Source organism: Pelobates fuscus, chromosome 12 (genome assembly GCF_036172605.1).
Source record: "Pelobates fuscus isolate aPelFus1 chromosome 12, aPelFus1.pri, whole genome shotgun sequence".
NCBI classification, from domain to species: Eukaryota; Metazoa; Chordata; class Amphibia; order Anura; family Pelobatidae; genus Pelobates; species Pelobates fuscus.
The window spans coordinates 70411582-70438163 of record NC_086328.1 but is presented as its reverse complement, the minus strand read 5'-3'; the positions used below and the strand labels follow the sequence as shown (position 1 = coordinate 70438163).

The following is a 26582-nucleotide window of genomic DNA, read 5'->3' as shown; positions in this document are numbered from 1 at the left end:
ACTTTGTACGGTCTAAAATTTGAAATTCACTTTGAAATCATGATGAATTCCCACCAATTCACATTTTAGTGAGTAGCCCTGTCAAAGTTAACCAAATTATGATGTGTAAGGCAGCACTGTATCTTTAACGAGGCTAACAAAAAAACACCTCAACCAAGCGCCCTGGCATGTGCCCTGTTAGACTCTCTTGTGGGGGAACCAGAGGCGTTTCACCAGAAGCCTTTCACAATGGAGGCGGACATGCAGTGATGACGTCATTCTGGCTCCGGCAGCATTGCGGGGCGCGCGAGGGAGCTGAGCAAGAAGAGATCAGATGACAGTGATCCTTCGCCGACCGCATTGCCTGACTGACCGCCGGCCCGCCCGTTTACCTGTGCCTGCCTGCCTGCCTCCTGTGCCTTCATGCCTGCCTGCCCAGCAGCAGGAACCAGCCCCACTGGCCCCCAGGGAAGAATCCACTCCAGCTCTCCCAAAGGTAGGGAGGCTAGATGGATGTAAATGAAAATTAAATTACATGTAAATTGTGTGTTAGACAATGTGTGTGGGTTTGTCAGTATCAGGATGTCAGACACACATTCCCTCACAGGCACACACACATTCACTCACAGACACACACACTGACAGATACACACACACACATTCACTGACAGACACACACACACACATTCACTCAGACACAAACATTCACTCACTGACACACACATTCACTGACAGACAATCATTCACTCACAGGCACACACTGACAGATACACACACACACACACACACACATTCACTGACAGACACACACACACACACAAACATTCACTCACTCACAGACACAAACATTCACTCACAGACACACACATTTACTGACAGACACACATTCACTCACAGGCACACTGACAGTCAGTGAATGTGAGTGTCTGTGAGTGAATGTTTGTGTCTGTGAGTGAATGTGTGTGTGCCTGTCAGTGAACGCGTATCTGTCACTGTGTGTCTGCCAATGAATGTGTGTGTCTGATCAGTGCCTGTCTGTGAGAGTGCGTCTGTTAGTAAATGAGTGTGTGTCTGTCAGTGAATGTATGTGTGTGCATCTGTCAGTGTGTGCCTGTGAGTGAATGTGTGTGTGCCTGTCAGTGAATGTATGTGTCTGTCACTGTGTGTCTGTCAGTGAATGTGTGTGTCAGTTAATGTGTATCTGTTAGGGAGTGTATGTGTCTGTCAGTGTATGTCTGTGAGAATGCGTCTGTTAGTAAATGAGTGTGTCAGTGAATGTGTGTATCTGTTAGTGAGTGTATGTGTCTTTTAGTGTATGTCTGTCAGTGTATGAGTCTGTGTCTGTCACTGTGTGTCTGTTAGTTAATGTGTGTGTGACTGTCAGTGTATGTCTGCGAGTGAGTGTGTATCTGTTAGTGAGTGCATGTATCTGTCAGTGTGCGTCTGTTAGTGAGTGAATGTGTGTGTCTGTCAGTGAATTTGTCAGTGTGTGTATGTTAGTGTGTGTCTGTCATTCAAACTGTGTGTTGGTCTTAAACAGGAAAAGATGGAGGGGAGAGAGCAAATTTAGACTGGGGGGAAGGATTTGTCATGCATAGGGCAGCACAAATTCAAAATATACCACTGGTGTAAGGTATAACCAGTAAAACAATCATTGAAAATGTTCAGAAATCACTTATTTATTAAGACTTTTTGCTAACATTATATTAGGATTTTGTTTTCATTTTGTTTTACCAAACATATATATCACTATCCCCTGTCATTTATGTCAGGAACAAGTACACTGCATTCTAAAAGAAAGGATGTACATAACAATATCATATATATGAAACAGGACATTTTTGTATCAGTGTTGTTGGCAGTTCCTGAACATTTAATGCATCAAACCAACCTCTTATTTATTTGAATGCTGAATAATTGAGCTTAATCTAGTCTAATTGCATGTAAGTACATTACTGACAAATTCAGAGGCACATAGCTTGAATATAAAACAAAAATGCAAATTCACAGTAAGCAGTAAATTAAAGCAAGATACCAAACCACAACACTGCAACACATTCCACTGATGGGTACATTTCAATTAAATCATGTCTTCTATTACAATAAAAGGATGAAGGGGGTTCAGGCAGAAATCAGGCCTGCTGAAATTACCACATTATAAACAGTATATAGCAGCAGTTATTATTATTTTTATATATAGTATATACATTTCGCGTTTCCAGCACCATTAAAATAATGTAATATTAATAATAAAAAAAAAGACACATATAATAATCCAGCCACAGGGAACTGTGTAATATCTGAAGGGAAAAAAATGCAAATCAGAGGCCAGGTGATGAGATAATTAGGTATTTTGTAGCTATGTAAATTGAGCAGAATGCGGATTTGCCTGACATTATAAAGACATCACTAGCAGCAAATGCTGCATTCTAAGGCTGGAATCCTATGTAGGCAGATTACTGCTTCCTGTAACAACCAGAACAGCAGATTCTCACTGCAAGGTGCCCCACAAACACCGGATAGACTTACATGAGGCTTCCTAGGCGGCTGTCTGTTGGTCCTGTTGGGTCTGGGTCTCTGGCGGGTGTAGTGCTGCAATTTCTCACCCTCCGTTGGTAGGTCCATAAGGTGCTCTGTACATGCAGGCAGGGTGGAAGGAAATAGGCTGCTTCTACCCTCAGCATCCTTTATGGAAAAAGGGAGTGGCTTCTGGGGAGAGCAGCTGAATGGCAGAAGCATCTGGCTTGCAACACTGTCCTTATCCTCTCCTAGAGCATCCGTATACAGTTCGTATGGTCCTGGGGGAGAAGACACGATAATTAGGGTGGGAGCTTGAATGGGGGATGCTTGTTGTTACTGCTCTCATTAACCACTTCAGTGCCAGAGATTCTTATAGTTGAGTGTGCAACTGACATAGCTATTGCAATGAAAGGGTTAACTAGTTTTATTCTATAAGGTCTATAACAGTGAGACCCCGGTTTTGTTTTGTTGTTTTGTTTTTTCGTGATTCCAGTGGTGCTACTTTAACATTTTCTATGATCTGGCTTCAAATGATTTCTTTCTTCCCACTTGGGACTTGGGTTAATTGTAGACTAATTTATAATAGATGTATGAGCCCACCAGACAAACATACTCAGTTTGAGTCTTTGATGAGAAGCTGGCTAGCTAAGGATCTCCAAGCTTGTATATAAGTAACACATAGATCTGTTTATATCTCTAGTGAAGTCACATGAACAGAAATTTCCTTAAAAGATCATAAGTAGGCCTTTCCATTGTAAGAGCAATACTCTTAACAATCCTAGTCTTTTGGGTTTTGAAGGGGTTACTGTAAAGTAATTAAAAATAAATAAAAATGTGTCAAGACAATATTACATCACTGGGTGTTTTCCCTGAACTGCTGAGGCATTGCATTTCAATATGGTCAATATTCTCTTACTGAGAAATGTATATTTACCATTGATTTGTCCTTATCAATATTGTTCACATCAATGAAGCTATTGGTCTGTAATGGAAGCCCTAATGTGTTCATGAGTTTAGAAGTGGGACAGGAAGTACATACTGTAACAGATATTACAAAGTATAATACTGCAATAAAAATATTGGAAAAATAAAGCAAATCATTCTTTTTCCTGTTTGCCACTTGTTTTCTATGTTATTAGCATCATAGCCTTGTGTTTTACCACCCACCACCCACGCGCAAATTATTATGCTTTCCTCTATTTTCTCAATGTTTGTTCTCAAACGCCCCTCCAGATGTTTCTCTCCTTGGTCTCTACACAAGTCCATCAGTCCTCAAGCAAGTCTCACGTGGTCTGGCATTACTATCTGGAGCACCCAACCAAGACCATTTTAAAAGGCCGGGTTACCCTTTCTTTTCTAGTGAAGGCAGCAGGAAAATTGCAGGGATATTTAGTAAAGGGATAATTGTGGGGAATAAGAAGGGAATTTCCAATTTAAGGCAAAGATATCTGAATTGGAAAAGTCATTTATGTTGGCAGCTTGACTATTTTGGTCTAAAATTTGAAATGTTAAAATAATTTTATTCAAGTATCCCATTGTACAGTGCTACGGAATAATAATAAATAACCCTTTGCTTTTAACCTTTCTGTTCCAAGCAGAATTTATAAGTGGACCATGGTCTGTAGAATCATAACTGTCCAGGGGGTTTCAGGCTGTAATTTGCATGCAGATATGCTATGTTTATGAAACTGCTATGTTTATGAAAAAATGGGTTAACCCTAGAAGGACCTGGCACCCAGACCACCTCATTAAGCTGAAGTGGTCTGGGTGCCTAGAGTGGTCCTTTAATAATTCATCTGTCCCAATTATGGAAGATTTTTGACATTTTAAAGACAATTAATATTTTCCATGCACCGTTTAGCACCAACTTTGACATTTTTTTTGTGATATTTGTATTGCATTTTACATATATTACATTTCCAAAAATATTTTCATTGGCCTGATATATACATATACACACACACCATATATATGGGGCACTCAATAAGGTATGGGATTGGATTTGGTCTTTTTAACATTCTGTTCTTTAACATGTTCAAATTGTTTTTAGTTCTTACAAAATAAGAATACATATTTCTGCGAAACCAGCTACTTGCACCCCCTAAACCTCCCCCCTGACAAAATAATTGGCAGCTCTGTGTGTCTCTTTCTTCCCCATAGCCCCTTTGTGTGTCTCTTTCTTCCCAAACTCCTTTGTGTGTCGGTTTGTCTCCCCCAGCCCTTATGTGTGCTTCTATTTCACCCCCTCCCAGATTTTCGGTGTGCCTCTTTATCCCCCAATCCCTCTGCATGTCTCTGTGTGCCCTCCAGGCCTTCTGTGTATCTTTGTGCCCAGTCCTTCTGTGTGTCTTTGTGGCCCCCAGCCCTTCTGTGTGTCTCTTTGTGACCCCCAGTCATTCTGTGTGTCTTTGTGGCCCCTCAGCCATTCTATGTGTCTTTGTGGCCCCCATGTTATTCTCTATGTGCCCCCCCCCCAGTCCTTTTGTGTATCCCTTTGTGGCCCCCTAACCCTTCTATATCTCTCTTTGTGGCTCTCCAGCCCTTTTGTGTGTCTCTTTGTGCCCCCTAGCCCTTCTTTGTGTCTTCTTTTTCTTGTGTCCACTTTCTCTGTGTCCTCCTCCCCTTCTGTGCCTGTTGACCTCCATGTAGAGAGGCCAAGCCACGGACAGCTGTGGAAGATCTTCTGTTTCAACTATGCAAATAGCTGTTTAGCAGATAAGGGAGTGCACTGGATTTTCATTTTTACTATACTTATTGGCCCCCAGCAGCACCCCATTTAAGCATGTTTAGGTGAGTACAGCCAGCCCCTTGTTTATATATATATATATATATATATATATATATATATATATACACACAAAAGATAAATCGGAGCACTCCAAAAGGACTTTTCCAAAGTGGATTTATTAGTGCAAAAAAGTTACATCAAAGTGTAAATCCTCTATTTCGACGTTTCGACCCCTCAGGGTCTTTTTCAAGAAAAAGACCCTGAGGGGTCGAAACGTCGAAATAGAGGATTTACACTTTGATGTCACTTTTTTGCACTAATAAATCCACTTTGGAAAAGTCCTTTTGGAGTGCTCCGATTTATCTTTTGTATATGTTTGGACGACGGATGCACCAAAGGCAGGATACACCTATATTTGATTCAGGGGTGAGTGCCTTAATTTCAGTTATATATATATATATATATATATATATATATATTTATTTATTGGAGTCTAGCCAGCTCCTTGGGTTTGCACCCCTCCCTGTCACAGGTGTCTCCCCTCAGGACCCGATTTAGCCCTGTACTGCAGAGAACTCGAGATGGAAGGATTTCCCCAAGTGAGTAGCTAGCTCATTTAGTAGACAGTTGACTGTTAGAGTAGGACTGCCAAAGATGGGGTACATTGACGTTGTGGCAGGCTTATACAATGTATGATCATATAATGTAACTAAACCCCCATTGTTTTAGTCTAGATTAGGTGTTTTTAATAAAACTAGCAAAATAGCTGTTTAGCAGATAAGGGAGTGCACTGGATGTTCATTTTTACTGTACTTATTGGCCCCCAGCAGCACCCCTAAGCATGTTTAGTTGAGTGCAGTCAGTCCCTTGTTTTCTCAACTATGCAGAATGACAGGAAGCTGTTCGGTGCTATCAGTGAGCACTTCCTGTAAGACCTTCTAAGTCATCTAGCGGTCACATGGGCCCTGTGCATGTACATACTCAGCTTAGTCATTGAGTTAAAACTGAGTGAGCACTGAGTAAGCTTAACTGCTGGAAGCGAAGGAACCCACATAAAAGAGACACCCACGCAGGTACATCTTAAGTATATCGCTACATGTTTGTGTGTTGGGCATCTGCTGCTCGTTTATTGATTGAAACAGCTTAATTGTATATTGCAAATGAGCACATGAAAGTAGCCAAAGTGTGCTGCAGTTGTTATTGTCCCCTGGGACTGTCCGAAAGTATACTGTCAAACTATTTATGGTTCTCAACCAATGAATAATGTCCAAACTTAGTACGAGTTGGTATGATAATGCGGTAGTATCAAAGTATTAATATCTAATTCAGTATATCAGCTCAGACTGGAAGCAGTGAGGGTACCTGACAGAGCTGGGTAAATGTCAAGCTGTTTTTAAAAGATATTAGAGTTTGCAGTTGGATGATACTGGTGGACTCTTTGCACCATAACCGTTTATGCCAATATGCCCCTCTTATGTCGCTTTATTGTTCAAATGCCAACACCAACCTGCCATTTGACCCTCCTTTCCAATTTATATTGCCAAATTACCCTGAATACTGACCCCCATCTAAACCCAATAGAAATACCCACATTCCCATAAAACCAACATTTCTATTCCAAACGGGAACCCCTTAGTTCCCTATATTTACCTTTCTCCCCACTTTTCAATTCTCTCTCCTGGCAATTAAGTAATTTTACTCTCTTGAAGTCCCTCACTTACAATCCTATACAAGTTTTTTCCCACCTTACACACATACTGAACACCAGTGACACATCAGACTCACAGAAAAGTACACACTCATATAGACACTGCACAAAGTCCCACAGAGGCATGATTACCAAATACACACATAGCACAATACATGCATAATACAGCTACACACACTTAGTCATATATTCTCACAGTAATACAGATACAAAAATCATAAAGACATACTAATAAATGAACCGTGGCATTCAGTCACATATGCACATGCACACCTTCACAGAAACATGGCAATAAATCTACCACTGTCACACAAATGGTACTCAGGGAGCTATCATGTTTCTGATTCATCCACATCTTCTCCTCAATATTTCGTTAAAAAAATGACATCATATTCCCACTTTATTGTCTAATGCCCCTTAACCCCATGGACCTTTATGTAGAAGCACCAGTTGCACAGCCTATAGTTCCACCACTGGCTTCAAGTCATAGAAATTAATCTGTCATGCTGGGCAAACTATCAAAGGTATATCCAGTTCTGGATAAAGAATGTAAGCTTTGGAATTCTGCCCCTAAAATAAATGCTGCTGGTCAGAAAATGACCCTCCCCATAGACAATGAGGCCTCTTACTGAGAACAAATGGAGAAGAGAATGTGCTCCAAGTTTGTAATAGCTCCATTATAAGTAATTTTAGAGCAGTTTGATTGGGGTTTGCTGGGCACTGTTTCCTACCTCCATTACTTCCTATGGAGAGCCAAAACATCTCTATCTGAGTTGAGTCAAGAGCACTGTAGTGGTTCTGTTGCTTCTAGTGTTTATTCTCATTATGTCTTAATATGAGAGCAGGACTTCACCCAGTGGCGGGTATACCTCATTAGGACTATGAGAATATGTGCACTTAATCTTGAAGAAAATATTTTGTGTTGTACTTTACATATTTGACCTGTTTTATTGACATGGGTATTATTGTATTTATATTATACTTCTTGTTTTATTGTCTTCAGAAAAGAGAGATTGTCAAACAATAATTTGCCATCAAATCTTGAAGTACTGTACAGTCATCCTACCCAAATGATATACCATATATATTTGAGACTTACGGAGACATCACCTTTATGCCCTGATCACCATTCTCTTATATTAATTATGTAAATGATAATAAATGCTCAGATATATTTGAGTGGTCTAGGCAAGGTTTGTGTAAAATCTATAAAATGTGCAAACATATTAAATAGGCAGTGACTGGTCAATTGTTTAAGTTGAATTGTAGATTCCCCATATGGTTAAATTAGCACATGTTTCTCTCCCCACATCCTCTTTGTTTCTATAGACATCAGCACTGTGATTTTTAGAGACTATTCATGCATATGCAGTGTGATGGGCCACCTGGTCACCTTGCCGGGCTACAGGACTCCTGACCTTCCACCTCCTCTCAAAAGACTAACATCACTATTTCCTAACCCTCCAGCCCGTGCCTCCCAGACCAGCGTCCCTCTCATGCCAACTCAGAATCACCGGTTGTTCGCCAGAGGGCAGCTAAGCTTGAACTCTCCTGAAACTCTAAATCCGATCGCAAAGCTGCGGCAATCTGCTAAAACTTTAAGCAGAGCGTGCTTTTTGAGGGGTAACAGGGGAGGTGGAGAGGCTCCTTGTATTCTCAGAAAGTTCCATGTTTTAAGGTGACTGGGAAACTCTACCCAGCACTCTGGAAACTCTGTGCCGGATCAGTGGCTAGACGTGTCTCATTGAACTTTGGACTTCCATATATATTTCAAACTAGCTAGGTTCAATCCGGATGCTTTTTGGACAGACCTTTCCAGGGATGTATGACAGGGATGCTTCACTGTATTATGTGTATTTGGGTTTTTTTTGTGTGTCCGTCTTTCTGTGATAATTAGCTTAACCAAGAGCTGACACAATTATCTCCCAGACAAGGAGACACCTGGGCGGACTTGTGTTACTTTGAATAAAGACCCCATGCTGCGGGTCTGTGTATAAATTCAGTGTGCTGGAGACCCCATGCTGCATAAATATGCATAAATATAGTGTGTTTTGCCTTAAAGGGACACTGTAGGCACCCAGACCACTTCTGCCCATTGGAGTGGTCTGGGCGCCAACTCCCACTACCCTTAACCCTGCAAGTGTAATTATTGCAGTTTTTTTTTAAACTGCAATAATTACCTTGCAGGGTTAAGTCCTCCCCTAGTGGCTGTCTATTAGACAGCCACTAGAGGGAACTTCCTGCTCTATAGCACAGGTTTTCTGTGCTAGAGCGTCGCTGGACGTCCTCACGCTGCGTGAGGACCTCCAGCGTCGCTCAATTCCCCATAGGAAAGCATTAAAAATCGCTTTCAATGCTTTCCTATGGGGTGCGCTAATGCGGAGGAGCAGGCAGCGACGTGGGACATGTCCGTGCCTCAGGTAAGTCACTGAAGGGGTTTTCACCCCTTCAGCAACTGGGAATTGGGGGGTGGGAGGGAGAGGAATCCTGCAGTGCCAGGAAAACGGATTGTTTTCCTGGCACTGGAGATTCCCTTTAATAAAGCAGTTCTTCTTCACCCTTCACTAAATCTCAACTAGTTTTTGGGTGAGACAGGAGTAACATGTGGAGGAGGGTATAATATAATCACTATAGAGCTAAACATAACTTGGAAGGAATGACCTACGCAGTAGTAACCCATCTTCTGGAGGGTATACCGCCACATGCATAAATGATAAAATATTCATACATAGCACCAGGGCTCTCTTGATATAAAAACAGCCACTGGCTTACAAACAAGATATTGTCTAACAAATTTAGCAAATTTCTTTACCTACCCAGCCTCATATTTATCTGTGAAAGAATGTTTGAAGCATGGGTTAAAGGGCCAAGCATAAATATGACAGGAAAAACCTAAATGGAAGGGGATAAGTTGGAGATTATATTGAAATGAAAATTGGGAGAGAATAATGTGAATTGAAAGAATATATGAATGTAAAATAAATTACAAAGAGTTGAGTTGGTGGCTTTAGGGAGAATGTTAAGAGAAAAGGGAAATTAAATGATAAAAAAATAAAGGAAATGTATTAAAAATAAAATAAACAAGAGGCGTCCTCAAATTTGTCACTTATTGACAAGTACTGAGCAGATATTATCTCTCTAATAATAAAAGCCGTTTTTGACCGTTCTACTCTTACAGCCACCATATTATCAGATGAAGTCACTCAAAAGGGCTAGGAAAACAAAGCATTTAAGTTTGCTACGCTATCCCAAATAAATGCCCATACATGGTTAATTAGGAAATAGAGTGTTACAAAATTAATTTAAGTATGAATGCTGGGAACATTCCTTCACAATATTGTGAGGTCTTGCATACTGTGTGCATCAGATGTGAAAGGTTACGTAAAATTATCTTACGTTGATACTTGCCTACACCCTGCTTCAACATATTTGATATTCAAAGATTGGCCTCTGTTGGAGGAGTTATAGTCAAAAAGGGGTTGTCATGTATTATATACAGTAAAGAGAAGTATTTAATTCACCGGGGAATTTACACCACTGAATAAAAAACAAAAAAATGGCATGTTACTTGCATTAGCCCTTGTTATATTTCATGCACTGTTTTCTTTTAAATTAATATTAAAGATTTAGCAAATTGTGTGATAATCCAATTCAGGCATGGCAAAGCCAAAGGAAACAATTCTTTAATTTCTCGTTCTCTATGCTGCCAGGTACAAAGGACAGACTGGACTGATGTACAGGAAGCAAAAATGTAGGTACCCAATATCAGGGTTTGATGGGAAATGTAGTTGGGAAATTAACAATGTGTTAATCATGAAACATGATAAGCTGTCCTATAGCTGCATTTGTTTATTTATCTAGATCTATGGACCTCTACATCTCAAACCTTACATACTGTACCAGTATTAATGTGTGTATTGCCTCTTATTGCAAGGTACTGTCTAAGTAGCATAACAAAAAATGGGTTTCCACAGCACCCAGAAACAGCCAATTCTTCAGCTACACTGATACAACAGAATTAATACTTAAGCATTCTTAATGTCAATTTTGGCAAAAGTGGACCTCAGGAATTGGCTGAAACCAGACACTCTCAGCCAATAATAGACATCCTGGTTAGAGGTAACTAGTACTGATGTGAAAGTGGGAAATCACATTATTATTACAACTGATGAAGAGGTGGTCTCAAGTTGCCATTACAAAAAAATCATACTGCTTTTAAACAATTTGATATAAAAGGGGATGACACCTAAGGGTCACTCCAACCACCATGACCACGAGGATTTGAAGAGAGATGGTGACAATATGTGGGATTTTTGCCAACTAGAACATAAAAAAAATGGATCTGCTGGGCTTTTTTCTCTTTCCCAACCACTTGTACCCCTCTTAAAAAAAAACAAAAAACCCCAAAGATATTGTCTCCATCTCTCTTCCTCTATCCTGCTACATATAATGTTATATTGAGACATATATGCCTTTAGTTCCATTACCTTGAGATTAAATAAAGAATAACAATTTTGTTTTAGAATATTTTGATTCATTTTCAGTTATGAAGAGTTTCCAAAAAGTAGCTTTATTGTATGAGAATTTTATAGCATGACAGGAGGCTTCATATTTGCTTAAGTCTCTCTTTACTAGAACTCCACAGCAGCACATTAACAGAGAGATAAACACCAAAGACAAAAACATAAGGTATCTATATAAGGCTCCTCCTAAGCCACCATTTCCTCTTTCTTTGCTGCTCCGCAGAACAGTACAGGTCAGAGTACCACTGCCTCCTGTTTTTACTTGGGTGGCTGTGTGTTTATTACATATTTATTGCAATTCTTCTTTTTCTCCCATTATTTATACAGTTTTTCTGTTTCACAGTTCCCTTCTTTCTTCTGTTTTTTTCCACCCCCTTTACTTCGGGTGTCCGTGTTTTATGTTTCCTCACTATATGTTTTTCCCCTGTTCCCTTTCTTTTCTGTATGTTTATTTTCCCTTCTTTGATTTGTTTTTTGTGGCTGGTCGCCGGGAAGCGGTCGTCTGACCGCCTCCCGTGCCGACCGCCGGGGCCGCGGAGAAAGACTCCAGCGGCCCCATGTGTGGAGTCCCGCCCGCCGGCTTTTGCCGCCGAGCGGGACTCATCTCCTGCCTCCCTGTCCTGCTTGCGTCGCCGCTCGCATTGTGCTCTCCAGCGGTCGGCGTGGAGCGGGTACAGGGAGCCTCACGTTCCAGAGAGCTTCTGCTCGCGAGTGCATTTCCCCACGACCACGTGGTCGGAGCCGGGGCGCACGGCTCTGGGCTGAGCATGCCGCGGGGTTTCTCAGCGCTTAAAGGCGCTTATCCCCTTCTGTGGTTCCTGTTGTGCTGACATAGAGCAATATATTCTAATGGCTTGCAGGTTGAATATGTAGTTTATGGAAATGCTTAAAGGCGCTTATTCCCCTGTTTGCCCCTTGTTTTGGTCTGCCCAATCCTTTGCCCCATCCCCCTGTTGGGGGTATATATTTCAGTTTTTTCTTTTCCATAAGGGTTTTCTCAGCGCTTAAAGGCGCATATCCCCCTGTTTTCCCATGGTTTGGGCTGCCCATTCCTTTGCCCATCCCCCTGGTGGGGGTATATATCTCAGTTTCTTTCGCTCAGTGGGGGGATAGCTCAGTGGTGATGGTATCAGGTTACCCCACATGGTGGTTTCCCATGGGGTCCCTGGTTTCTGATCAGGGTGCCCTCTACTGGTACCATTTCTGGTTTTGTGCAGGTTTCTCCTTTTCCAGCGCATGTTGCACTGTACTATAAATTATCCATGCCCTACTACATTCTGCCTTGATGGCTCTAGGACTGCTTGCTGCAGTGACTTTGCATGCACCCTTCATGGGCCCCGTTGTAACTACCCTACACCACACCGACCTGGGACTTATCTGGGGACCCTGTTTCAGCTGTACCCTACACGACCTAGTGGCCAGGTTATTTCTGCATGCCTACTAGAAGGATTTCCTGCCTCCATGTACCACTGGGCAGGTGCCTCCCGTGCCCATATATTGGCCGGCTTTGTCCGTGCCCCTATGATTGGCCTGCTCTGTCAGTGCACCTTGATTGGCCAGCCTTGTCTGTGCCCCATGATTTGGCCTGCGTTGTCTGTGCCATATTACGCATGCTACTGGCCTGGCGGCTCCATTCCTGAACCCCTGTTATTGAGCCGGCATGCGTTAAGACTTGCCTCTGCCAATTATAGGGGTGCGGCCCCTACTGCCTGCTGGGGATACCTGTTACCTCCTTAGGTATCACCTACAATCATCTCGGACATTATGGAGACCTTCTGCGCAGGAGCAGAAGTTGCAGGCATTGATTAATGCGGCGGTGTACGCCACTGTGGAGACAGCCCTGGCTAGGGCCCTCCCGCAATCACAACCGGACAGGGGTGCGAGAGGATCCCCCTGCTTGGCAGACGACTCGGCTGAGTCAGACTCTCACGAAAGAGAGCAGGCAAGTGCGCACATGCGCTATTGGAAGGGTGAAGGCCCTGAACCACGCTCCCGGAAGGACAAGGCTCCGGCGAAGCGACATGGTTCGAGGTTGTCGAACCTCACCGGCCAGGTGCCCCCGCCTTTCGGGCGCAGGGGAGGTGGCCTCCTTACCCCCCCCTACATTGGCCTGCTGGAGGAGTGGCGGGCAGACCAGTCTCCCTCGGATGAGGGAGATGATTGGGATGAGGACCGTGGGGAGGGTCCCGGTTGGCGCTGGGTGGATGAAGACGCGCCGGCGACAGAGGCCTCCACGGCGATGCTGGGGGACGATGTCTATTGGACGCTACAGGAGTTCATCTGTTTAACCCTCGGCCTATGAGACGCCACAGGACCTCGGAATGGTCACTGCCCGGCCACTCGGCACATTTCGTGCACTACTGGATCCGCAGATCCCTTAAGGGGAGGCCGCGAGAAGCTGGGGGCGGACTACCCCAGGCCCATCCTGCCGGACGAGGTGGCAGCGGCCACGGATTTTGGCCCCTGGTGGCCTCGTACTTGACTTCTATGGGTCGGGACCCCAGGAAAGCCGCCGCTAAGCGCAGGATAGACAACGGGATATGCTGGGTCCCTTGCGCAGGATGTTGGTCCTTGCGGACGAGGTCTACATGGTGGTTACGAACCTGGACCTAGCCATCATGCGAGATTGGGCACTATGCCCCATGTGCCTTCTAGACGATGCTAATACAGTTCTGCACCGTACGCGGGTAAACGGCTCCGTTCCGTATGGACGCCAAACTATCGGAGCTAGAATCTACGGAATTGGGCCCTCTGGCAGTAAGACCTACTGTTCAGGGCACCTGTCATTAGGGAGCTACAGGAACGCATCAATTTTGCTCCTATGGATAAAGCACAGTCCTCTATAATGTAGGTGTTTCACTCACTGTTATCCCGGCTGGTCTTCGGACCCCACGGATCCCGTGGCCCATCCTTTTCTCCCACCTTACCAGCCCAGACCTCCCTACACTCGGAGAACGGGTGGAGGTCGTGGAGACTGTGCTTGAGGACGGGGTACATCTCCTGCTACTTTCGGCTCACCCCCCTATTACATACAGGCGGATTGTTTCCCTGCAGAGACAGATGACCGGAAGTGTCTTCAAATGCATGGATCCGTCAGACGGTACGGGGTTAGGCCATGGACTTCCCCTCCCCACCGACGCAGGTGCGGACTCTGCTCGCCCCTGGCGCTATCCAGCGAGCACCGGATTTGGGGGGCTTTTTTACCAACTCGTTTTTATAGTAAAGATGAAGTCGGGGGAGTTCCGCCCGGTGGTCAGTTTTCGGGACTGGAACACCCTTTGTTGTCTGCACCCACTTCAAGTTGGAGGGCATTCATCTGGCCAGAGGGCGTCCGTTTCCTGTTATTTCTGGATGATTTGCCGGTCCTATGCGGAGATCCATCCAGGCTCAGATCTTACACGCGTTCGGCGACATCCCTGTTGGAGATCCTGGCATTCGTAGTTCGTCTGAGGAAACCGGTTTTGGTACCTTCCCAGGCGGTGGAGTTTCTTGGGTGTCGTGGTCAATGCGACGGATTACGTTCTCCGTCTACCTTTAACACTGATGGCATCCGCCCAGGAGGTGATGAGAAGGATATTACGGCAAGTCCGGATTCCCCGTCATATGCTTGCTCGTTTGGTGGGACTTCTCTCAGCCTCGATACAGGCGATATACCCGGGCCCGCTACACCACGGGACCATGCAACGGCTGAAGACCCCTGTTCTACGCATGTGACCCTCTTCAGACTGGAGGGTTTCCCTGTTCCCGGACATGAAGGCCGGACTGAGCTGGTGGTTTCTGCACATGGCCGCATGGCTGGCAAGGCAATGTTCAGACCGACCCCGGATTTCGTTCTGGAATCGACTGCAAGCCTTGGGGTTGGGGTGCCACGTACACGTCCAGGTCCGTGGGTGGCCCGTAGCCGGACAGGAATCGGAGTCCCACGTCAATTGCCTGGATTGATTGCGGGTTCGTTGGCAGTTCGGAGCCTGGCAAATGACCTGTCGGGCTGTTGAGATCTCGGCGGTACAATATACCGACCACTTGGAGGCGCTCGGTCTCGCTCACTGGAGGTGACGAAGGAGATTTCCGGCTTATGCTTCCAGCGCAACTCCGCATTACAGGCAGAGTATCTACCGTGTGAGTCGAACCTGACGGCGGATTCGTTCTCCAGACTTTGGGGAGGATGCCAGCGACTGGGAACTCTTTCGACCCATCTTCATCGTTCTCGGGCGTCGCTCGGGTTTGTTCATGGCGGGTCTATTCGCCTCCAGGACGACCATCGGATTCGGACGTGCTTTTGTTGGCTCCCAGATCCAGCGTGCGCGGTGGTGGTCGCGCTTCGACAGGTGCGGTTGTTTTTCTCAGGAAGCATAGGTGTTCCCTCCGTTCGCCTCTATCCCCCGGGTGTTACTTCTAGTTTGTGGTCGACGGGTGTCCTTAGTGTTGCTGACTCCGCTATGGCGAGATCGGTCGGGTTCACGGAGTTTCTGGATTTTTCCTGTCGGGATCCTCTTCTCTTACCGTCCTCTCGAATACTCCTCTTGGACTCTTTCGGGAGTGCCTGGTATGTCGAGGCGTCGTCACTATCGGGCAGGGACCTTCTCCCTGAGCTCCCGGGTCGAGGAGATGTTTACCTCTCGGCATGGATTTCATAGTGTCGTTGGTGCTTAAGACAGGATACTGAACCCTTTTTTCTGGCCCGTGACCAACTTGCTGAGTGTCTTGTCCCTCCTCGATGATTTGGGACGGTTGTGTCGTCTGGTTCTTGTAATTAGTCTTTTATTTAGACGGCACGTGTTCCGTTTGGAGGTTTTTCCCATCGGTCAGGACCCGCTGGTCTGCAGACTTCTACGTGGGATGAGGCTGGCACGTCCCCCGGCGCCTATATACTCTTCCCTCTGGGAGGTAAGTATGGTTTTAGCCTTTTTTCTTCGGGATTCGGACGGAGTTCCTTGTTTTTTCCCTTCGCCAGTTTTCTACTGTGTTTGCCCTCTTGTTGTGTCTGGCTTCGTTCAGACGTGTTTCTGACGTCCGTTCCTTCGCCCCTGTCCAATCTCGATGGATGAGATGATTATTGACACTGGCAAGGGTGAATGCGACTCTTGGAGTGCATTCGGTTAGCGGCGCTACTGCTTCCAAGTTTTTCCTTGATGGGCGTTTCTCCTCGGGACGTTTTTGTATGTGGCGGTCCGGGCCCGTGTGAAGTTTTTGCGTCAGTTTATTTTGGACCGTCGGGCTATGTTTCTTTTGCTTTGCTGTCGGAGCGTTAAAACAGCAAATATGAAGCCTCCTGTCATGCTATAAAATTGTAGATTATACTAGCTTTAGTGTAACTATAATCTTAATTTTATTAATGACAGGAGGCGAATATTTCCCACCCAGTTTGGTTTCACCCCCCCCCCCCCTGTTTTGGATGGATTGCATTGATTGTATTTCTGTTGATTTGTCTGATTATCTGGGCTAGGTTTGGTAGTCTGGGGTGATGTTGTGGGAAGTGCATGTTATATTGTTTTGACGGTCGTTAGTGATGGATTTCATGTCTTTATTCTATCAGTACTGGATCGTGGGATTTATGTTTTATCAGTACATTTCGTTCACTAATCAGTGTTTTCGACTCTGTTTATTTCGTTTCAGTTTAATGGTTCGACTTCAGTTCATAGAATCGGCTGTTTGGCAGGATGAAGATCAAGTTCATCCATTATCCGAAGTTTTTCCAGATGGCATTCATTGTTATGTTAAAAAATGTTTTCTTTATTTAGTTATTGTTATTGTTGTGTTACTTTGTCGCAGCGTGAAAGAGGAAATGGTGGCTTAGGAGGAGCCTTATATAGATACCTTATGTTTTTGTCTTTGGTGTTTATCTCTCTGTTAATGTGCTGCTGTGGAGTTCTAGTAAAGAGAGACTTAAGCAAATATTCGCCTCCTGTCATTAATAAAATTAAGATTATAGTTACACTAAAGCTAGTATAATCTACAATTTAAAGCTCTGTAGACCACATGCATATTTTACAGATGTGTACATGGATTTCATGAAGCTTATTTAAATGCAGCTTGTATCCCTCTGAATTATTAATATTATGCATTTGCTAATATGATAATCATTTGCTGAAGGCCCCAGCTCATACCACTTGGGAGTTCATTGTCAGAGACTGCAAATGCAGTCTTCCTTCAGTTTAAGGAAGCTTGGGCCTTCACCATTACTCCATATTTGTCTGACACAGATAACTGCATGTTTTTGAATAAGGCAAATGTTGTCTTGATACAGGTAGATGGAATAATGGTTGGTAGCAGTATACTAACTTGGTGATATTACAGGTGCAAAGCATCTTACAATTCCAACAAAAGTCATAATAAAGAGTCATTTATTGTGTTTTATAGAACTGCAGCATAACAATAAGATAGTTTAGAATTTCTTATTTGGCCCTTGGAATAATGCAAACCATATGGGAAATAATGATGCTGTAAAATTTTGTATAGATGCAGATATACATTAGAGCATCGGTTCCCAAAGTGTGGGTCGCGGCCCACTGGTGGGTCGCAGGCTGATTCCCAGTGGGTCGCGCTGACCCACACATGCAGGGCTGCCGAGGAGTTAGGCAGGCAGACTGATTAGTCAGGCTCTCGGTCCGTGACCGCGGACCCGACACCAGGAGGGGGCCCGTCGGCTTGCCCTGTATGCCGCCGGGCTCCCTCCAATCAGTCTGCCCAGCACCTCCGGTTCTCTCCCACACTATCACCCTCACCTCCTGTCTCTGCGTGTCCTTTTGTGTCAGTGTATCTGTGTACATGAGTGTCTGTGTATCTGTGTGTGGGAAACTAGGTGTCATTGTGTGTATCGCTGTGTCAATGTGTGTATACACTGCACACATACTCCATACAAAAGAACATGCTTACATTCAAACACACATTGTGTATATGTATATTTTATAAACACAATATACACACACTGCATCCACCACACACACACACACACACACACACACACTGCAATCAAACATTACATACAAACACCCCCTGCATTAAAACACTAAAATTATCTACAAACACCCCTTCATTCAAACACCAACACTACACACAAAAAGCACACCTGCATTTAAAGTCCTACACTAAATATACAAACACCCCTGCATTCAGAAGCAAAAATTACAAACAAACACCACTATATTCCAATAACAACAGTACATACAAATATACCCATACATGCACACTTATACTTAATACAAAAACATGCTTACATACAAATATAACCCTGCAATGATGCGCAAATGGTAGAGCTCCATCTGGCATAGCATTGTTGAAGTTCTCCAACAGATGGAGATCTACCTTTTGGCCACACTTTCACTAGATGAGGGCCCAGAAAACATACTTGCACCAGGGTCCTCTCTACATTAGTCCCACCACTGGGAAAACGTGAGGTGCCTGGATGAAAGAGCAGGACAACAGCACTTCTGATTCTGAGTCTGTGAGTAAGCAGTTGTATGTCTCTAAAACTGATGGCCATGATGTGTAAAGTTTCTGCCTCTAAAACTGTCATGATATATCAAAATTATGCCTCTAAAACTGCCATGTTATGCCAGTTTTATGCATCTAAAGCTGATTGCCAAGGTGTGCCAATTATATGCATCTGACTGTTTGCCATGGTGTGCCAATTGTATGCATCTAAAGCTGATTGCCATGGTGTGCCAAGTTTATGTATTTAAAGCTTTCATGATGTTCCAATTGTATGCCTCTAAAACTGATTGCCATGATGTACCAATTTTATGCATCTAATGGTATGCCAATTGTATGCATCCAAAAGCGGATTTCCACGGTGTGCCAATTGTATGCATCTAAAGCGGATTTCCACGGTGTGTCAATTGTATGCATCTAAAGCGGATTGCTATAGTTTGCCAATTGTATGCCTCTGAAGCTAATTGCCATGGTGTTCACATTTTAAAATACTCATTAAAAGCAAGTGGGTCTCGAAAAATTACCGTTTTGAAAAGTGGGTCTTGGCCCATAAATGTTTGGGAAGCCCTGCATTAGATAAACAAACAACCACAGACATATATATATATATATATATATATATATATATCCCAATATGCATGTTCACACAGTAAACGCTCACATCTACAGATTTGCTTTTAAGGACCTTAACTAGTACAACCTGTTGTGTCAAAGCACCATAACCACTACATGCTGCTGTAGTTGTTATGGTGCCCAGTGTGTCCTGACACAACCCCAGTATAGTTTGTCAAAACATTTTAGAATGGTTTGACAACTTACCTGGGACCCCATCGCAGATCCAGGACCACATTTAATGGCTGAGTGCTCAGCTCATGCTCTCAGCCAGTGAGCACAACCCTGCGTGCACCTGCTTAGTTAATTAGTGCAAACTGGATTCAGTATATGTAACGGTGAGTGCCCAGCAAGACCCAGGACATTTGTCAACTAATTTTAAAATGGTCAGATAAATTATACTGGCATGGTACCAGGATACTCCTGGCACCGTAACAATGGGTGTAGTAGTTATGGTGTTTGGAGTGTTCCTTTTAACAAAGAGTTCAAAACTCTTAAAGTACAAACAATTTGGCATACAATTGCTATTGGCTTCACTTGGGAATAGACATTAAAGATTTTGGGGTTTACTCACTAGACGTGAAATTGGTAACAGGACTGCAAAAGTTATGTAAAAATAGCATATTTGAACAAATCCAGCTTAGCAATAGTACCAGTACCACACAGAGTAAATTATCTATAGACGGTAATACAGCAAAAGTAAATTTCAAACAAAGGATAAATGTGAACAGCAGTGTGGGCCTTAAAAGAGCCACTCCCACACCTATAACAATGTCATCCACCAAAGTTGTTAAGGGGACTGAAGTAGTTTTTTCTGACTTTCCCCTTGGCCACCACACTGATGCGGAAGGTTTGCTTTGGGTACCAGATACACTGAGAGCATCAGCTGACAAGTTAGTCTTTGACCAGCACCAAGCGCAAACCTTCTGCATCAGTGCAATGGCCAGGAGGAAGGACAGAGGAGAGGCGGTGAGAAGACAACTTCTGGGTTAAACCATTTGAGAATGGTTTATCACTGTAGGTAACACAACACCAAAGGGACTCAGGCACCCGTAATGACAATTGACATGAAGTTGTTATGGGTCTGAAGTCAGTAAATTATTATATGTAACTCTTTAAATACCCCTACACAAAATTATTATATGTAACTCTTTAAATACCCCTACACTAAATTACTATATGTAACTCTTTAAATACCCCTACACTAAATTACTATATGTAACTCTTTAAATACCCCTCCAGTAAATTACTATATGTAACTCTTTAAATACCCCTCCAGTAAATGACTATATGTAACTCTTTAAATATCCCTACACTAAATTATTATATGTAACTCTTTAAATACCCCTACACTAAATTATTATATGTAACTCTTTAAATACACCTCCAGTAAATTACTATATGTAACTCTTTAAATATCCCTACACTAAATTATTATATGTAACTCTTTGAATACCCTTAAAATTGAATAAATTGCCCTTTCCATCACTGTAATAGTCCTTTCCACCCTATGGACAAAAACAAACAAGTTGTTTGATGCCAATAGCTAGAAAGGATATTGCTTTTGAATATAACCAAATAATGAAATCTAAGGCTGTTTGACATTAATTACAAATGTAAATAATGCATTCATTTGCTAAATAAAGGTTTTCTCTCATACGTAATCTATATATGACATGCAGATATCAAAATATTTAGTTAATATTCACTAAACAGTTTATTTTTCTATTTCGTCTGTTTCTGATTCATTGTAAATAGTTACTTCAAACAATGTTTCAGAAATTAACCCCTTAAGAACTGAGACAAATGTACACGTTGTGAACAGAACAAAACGTAAACAAAACCTGGCATTTGCGCTATATGTCTGTCCAACCGTAATTCACCTCTTTCATATTAAATGCACCCCCCCCCTTATTATATATAATTTTATTCAGGGGAAACAGTACTTTCATTTAATATCAAATATTTAGCTATGAAACATAATTTAATATGAAAAAATAGGAGAAAATAAGACATTTTGTTATTTTTTTAGTTCTACATGACATTTTAACTGTCAATGTCATAATACTGTTTGCTTTTACTGCAATAAAATACACATATTTGTATTCAGCAAAGTCTCACGTGTAAAACAGTACCCCCTATGTACAGGTATTATGGTGTTTTAGGAAGTTACAGGGTCAAATATAGCATGTTACATTTGAAGTTGAAATTCGCCAGATTGGTTACGTTGCCTTCGAGACTGTATAGTAGCCCAGGAAATAAATTTACACCCATAATGGCATACCATTTGCAATAGTAGACAGCCCAAGGTATTGCAAATGGGGTATGTCCAGTCTTTTTTAGTAGCCATTTGGTCACAAACACTGGCCAAAGTTAGCGTTAGTATTTGTTTGTGTGTGAAAAATGCAAAAAACGCCAATTTTGGCCAGTGTTTGTGACTAAGTGGCTACTAAAAAAGACTGGACATACCCCATTTGCAATACCTTGGGTTGTCTACTATTGCAAATGGCATGCCATCATAGGGGTAATTTTCATTCTTGGGCTACCATAGGGTCACAAAGGCAACATAAGCAATCTGGCGAATTTTAATGTGAAAAAAATGAAACACAAGCCTTATATTTGACGCTGTAACCAGGGCCGGACTGGGAATTAAAAGCAGCCCTGGAAAAAAATATTTACCAGCCCCATAATGCGTTGCGCCAGCATAGTGTGCAGATACAGTGTTAGAACAGATAACTTAAAATAAAAAATTACTCTAACGTAAAAAGCGCACTCATAGGCTTCAAAATAAACAAAAGTGCAGATTTATTTTAAGCAGATGTGAATCCCTGGTGGTCGCAGTGGTGAGGGTGAACTCTAGCCCGTGGCTCCAGGGCTAGAGTTCACCCTCGTGAGAGCTGGAGCGTTGCCGTGGAAACTGCGGCAACGCTCTGTGCTTGCGCGAGATGGACCCAGGGGAGCTGCTAGAGCTCCCTGGGTCCTCTCTCCCTCCCCTGCCGGCTGCCCGCACGGTGCCTGCGGAACAGGGAGGGAGATTGGCCGGCAGGGGAAAGCCTCATGGGGGAGGAGGGGAATTGCCTTGTTGCCCCCCCCATCCACCAGTGATATATACAGCCCCTATGTGTGTCTCTTTTTATCTCCAGCCCCCCTGTGTGCCTTTTTGTCTCCCCCCAGTCACTCTGTATGTTTCTTTCTCCCCCTTACTGCTCCTCTGTGTCAATGTCTCCCCTATCCTTCCCAGTCTCTCTCCCCCTCTGCCTCTTTCTCCCCCTCCCTTGTGTGTCTCCCTCATTTCTCCCTCTTTGTCTCTCCCTCCTCCATGCCTCTCTTCTCCCCACTTTCCCAGTGTCTCTCCCTCCTCCACACCTCTCTTCCTCCCCACTTTCCCTGTGCCTGTCCCTCCTCCACACCTCTCCTCCTCCCCACTTTCCCTGTGCCTCTCCCTCCTCCACACCTCTCTTCCTCCCCACGTTCCCTGTGTCTCTCCCTCCTCCACACGTCTCTTCCTTCCCACTTTCCCTGTGCCTCTCCCTCCTCCACACCTCTCTTCCTCCCCACTTTCCCTGTGCCTCTCCCTCTTCCTCCCCACTTTCCCAGTGTCTCTCCCTCCTCCACACCTCTCTTCCTCCCCACTTTCCCTGTGCCTCTCCCTCCTCCCCACTTTCCCTGTGCCTCTCCCTCCTCCCCACTTTCCCTGTGCCTCTCCCTCCTCCACATTTTCCCTGTGCCTCTCCCTCCTCCACATTTTCCCTGTGCCTCTCCCTCCTCCACATTTTCCCTGTGCCTCTCCCTCCTCCACATTTTCCCTGTGCCTCTCCCTCCTCCCCACTTTCCCTGTGCCTCTCCCTCCTCCCTCCACCATGTCCCCATCCCCATTTACCTAGTGAAGTCAAAGTTAGCAGGCTGCGTTCCAGCCTGGAGCCGTCGGGCCGGGTGGCAGCCTCGCCGCTCCGGCGGCCCTTCTGTCATTGATGATGCTGAGGGGGGAGGAGCATGTCTACCATGCTCCCTCGCGGTACCCACAATCCCCAGCACAGCATCATACTGATACAGCATAATGTGCTGGGGATTGTGGGTACCGCGAGGAAGCATGGTAGACATGCTCCTCCCCCCTCAGCATCATCAATGACAGAAAGGCCGCCGGAGCGGCGAGGCTGCCACCCGGCCCGACGGCTCCAGGCTGGAACGCGGCCGGCCCCCTCTGAGTGTGCCACCGGACCGGCCACCCGGTGGCACATATATGTGCAGCCGCCAGGTGCCGCGGCCCACCGGGAAATTTCCCGGTATCCCGGTGGGCCAGTCCGGCCTTGGCTGTAACTTTTGAAAACACCATAAAACCTGTACATGAGGTGTACTGTTGTACTCGGGAGACTTCGCTGAACACAAATATTTGTGTTTCAAAACAGTAAAAAGTATTGCAGCAAAAATATCGTCCGTGTAAGTGCTGTTTGTGCGTGAAAAATGCAAAAAACGTCACTTTTACTGGCGATATCATCGTTGTAATACATTTTACTGTTTTGAAACACTAATATTTGTGTTCAGCGAAGTAAAACAGTACCCCCCATGTACAGGTTTTATGGTGTCTTGGAAAGTTATAGGGTTAAATATAGTGCGAGCAAATTAAATTCCATATACTTTCGCATGGGTTGTCAGACAGGTCCCGCTAATTGTAATTAATTAGGATACCTAATTATGTAAAAATATTACATAAATATATGTGTAGAATTAATATATGTGTATATATATATATATATATATACATACATATGTGTATATAAACGTATATATAATTTTTTAAAAATATTTTTATTTATATATAGGTATATATATATATATAAAGTGATATATACGTATATATTTATGTATATAGATATATATATTATTTCGTCCTACGTGTATTTTGATATACATATATATATATATATATGATTATCACAATACAGTTAGAACGAAATAAAACACATCTATATATTTTTTAATAATTTTAATTATTTTTTTAATTTTATTTTTTTACATATTTACATATTTTTTTTACATTATATATAAATATATATATAACAATAATTCTATATATATTTAATCAGTATCAGTCTACGTGTAATTTGATATTAATATATATATATTAATATTAAAATACACCTAGACAGTGTGTGTGTGTGTGTGTGTGTATATATATATATTTCCTGGCCATATCCATGGCAGCACAACATTGGGTAGCTCCTCCCTATCCCCATTGGACAGGAATAATAATTAAGCCGTATAAGTACCACCTCCTGCCCCTCCTTCCCCAGTCTTTTTTTCCTGTCCTATCCCTAGGACATGTCGGTCTTTTCAGACTGCTAAAATTTTTTCTTTTATGGCTTACCTGAGGATTAGTTCCTCTGGCCCTTGGGGAGTTCACCCTCTCTCCCCTGGGAAGTCTCCAGTATACGGCCCTGCGCAAAGGTGTCCCCCTGGAGAAAACCCCTTTAGTGACCGGGGGTTTTTTCTCTCCATTTTTCCAGTGATGACATGGAAAGGTACATGGATTGCGACTGGTTTCCGGGTTGGTATCCTCCCACCAGGCTCAAGGTAATATTATTTTATTTTACCTGTTGGTTTTCCTTTCTTTTGGAAAGTTTTTTCGTTGAGCGTTCTGGGGTCTCCCTGCATGGCTGTCGGGAACCTCCTGTGCGCCCGCGCGGTGTGTAGGCGTCTCCTGTGCGCCCGCGCGGCGTGTAGCGCCCGCGCGGCGTGTAGGCGTCGCTTGCGCGGCGTGTATGGGTCTCCTGGGCGCCTGCGCGGTTCTGGGGACTCTGGGACGCATGCGCGGAATTCGCGCGCAAATCTGGCCGTTTCGCGCGTCTTTTCGGTCATCTGCGCATGCGCGATGACGTCAGACGCCTTCTTAAAGCGCCAGGCCTCCTTTTTTGTCAAATTTGAATTTTCTGCTTCCTGGAGAGTTTCTGGCACCGTTGAGTTCTGTGGATTGTTGATTCTTCGTCTTTTTCTTCTAAAGTAAGTTCTTTTCCTTTCTCTTTGTTGGTTTCCTGTAGTTTTTCTTCTGGGTTATAGTTTCGCTGTTTCATCTATTATTTATAGATGGATTCGCGCTCAGGATCTAGAGAATCAGAATCTTCTCATCATAGTAGGTCACAATCTAAGCGATATAGGTAAGCCATCCAATTTTGGAATTTATTGATACTTTGATATCTAAAAGAGTGGTAAGGTACTAATATTCACGTTTGGTGTATTTCAGTGATAAAAGTACAAAGACTTCAGGATCGTCCAAAGGGAAGTCGCCCAAAAGGACGCTGTGTGTATCCTGTGATAACAGAGCCATAGAAGGGAAACGTCTCTGTTCGAATTGTCTCTCAGCAGCCGCTGGACCTTCTCAGTTAACACCTGACTTTAAGCAGCTTATCAAGCATGCAGTTGCCCGGGGCATCAAAGAGGTTGGTAAGACCCACAAGCGACCTAGATATTCTGAGCCGTCAGATTGGTCTCCTGATAACTCGGAGGATGAGTTCATGGACACGGCTTCGCTGAGAGACTTGGCTTTTTCCTCGGAGGAGGATGCTTTGCCTGATCCTGACTTCCTGATACCTGCGGAGGTGGATCATTTGATTGCTCGGGTCAGAGAAACCCTTACTTTGAAAGAGCCCTCGGAGGAGGAACCCTCTACATCTAACCGCTATTTCTCAGATCTTAGAAAGAAAAGAGCGGCTTTCCCTGTGCATACCACTATTAGTGACCTTATTAAAGAAGAATGGTCCAGGTCCGATAGGAGATCCTCTGCTAAAGGGAAATTCTCCAGATTATATCCGTTTGATCCCAAAGATGCTGAAACATGGGATTTTCCACCCAAGGTGGATGCTGCGGTGGTTAGGCTAGCCAAGCGCACTACCCTGCCAGTGGATGATGCAGGCTCCTTCAGGGATCCAATGGATCGTAAGATGGAATACTGCCTGTCTAAGTCCTATGTAGCCTCAGGCACGAGTCTCCACCCTGCCGTTGCTCTCACGTCTGTTTCAAGAGCTATGAAGGTTTGGCTACAGGAGCTGGAAGGGGACATCAAGAGGGGCAGGAGCCGTTCCTCTAT

At 43.9% G+C, this 26582-nt stretch overlaps 1 protein-coding gene across 1 annotated transcript in view; it reads right to left on the bottom strand.

Moving 5' to 3' along the window:
• CARMIL2 (capping protein regulator and myosin 1 linker 2) overlaps positions 1 to 26582 on the bottom strand; it is a 129828-nt gene that overhangs the window by 81302 nt on the left and 21944 nt on the right. The window contains exon 3 of the mRNA XM_063438547.1: positions 2509 to 2777. Coding sequence (XP_063294617.1) covers positions 2509 to 2718 — 210 coding nt within the window. The 5' untranslated portion in view covers positions 2719 to 2777. The remainder of the gene's footprint in view (positions 1 to 2508; positions 2778 to 26582) is intronic.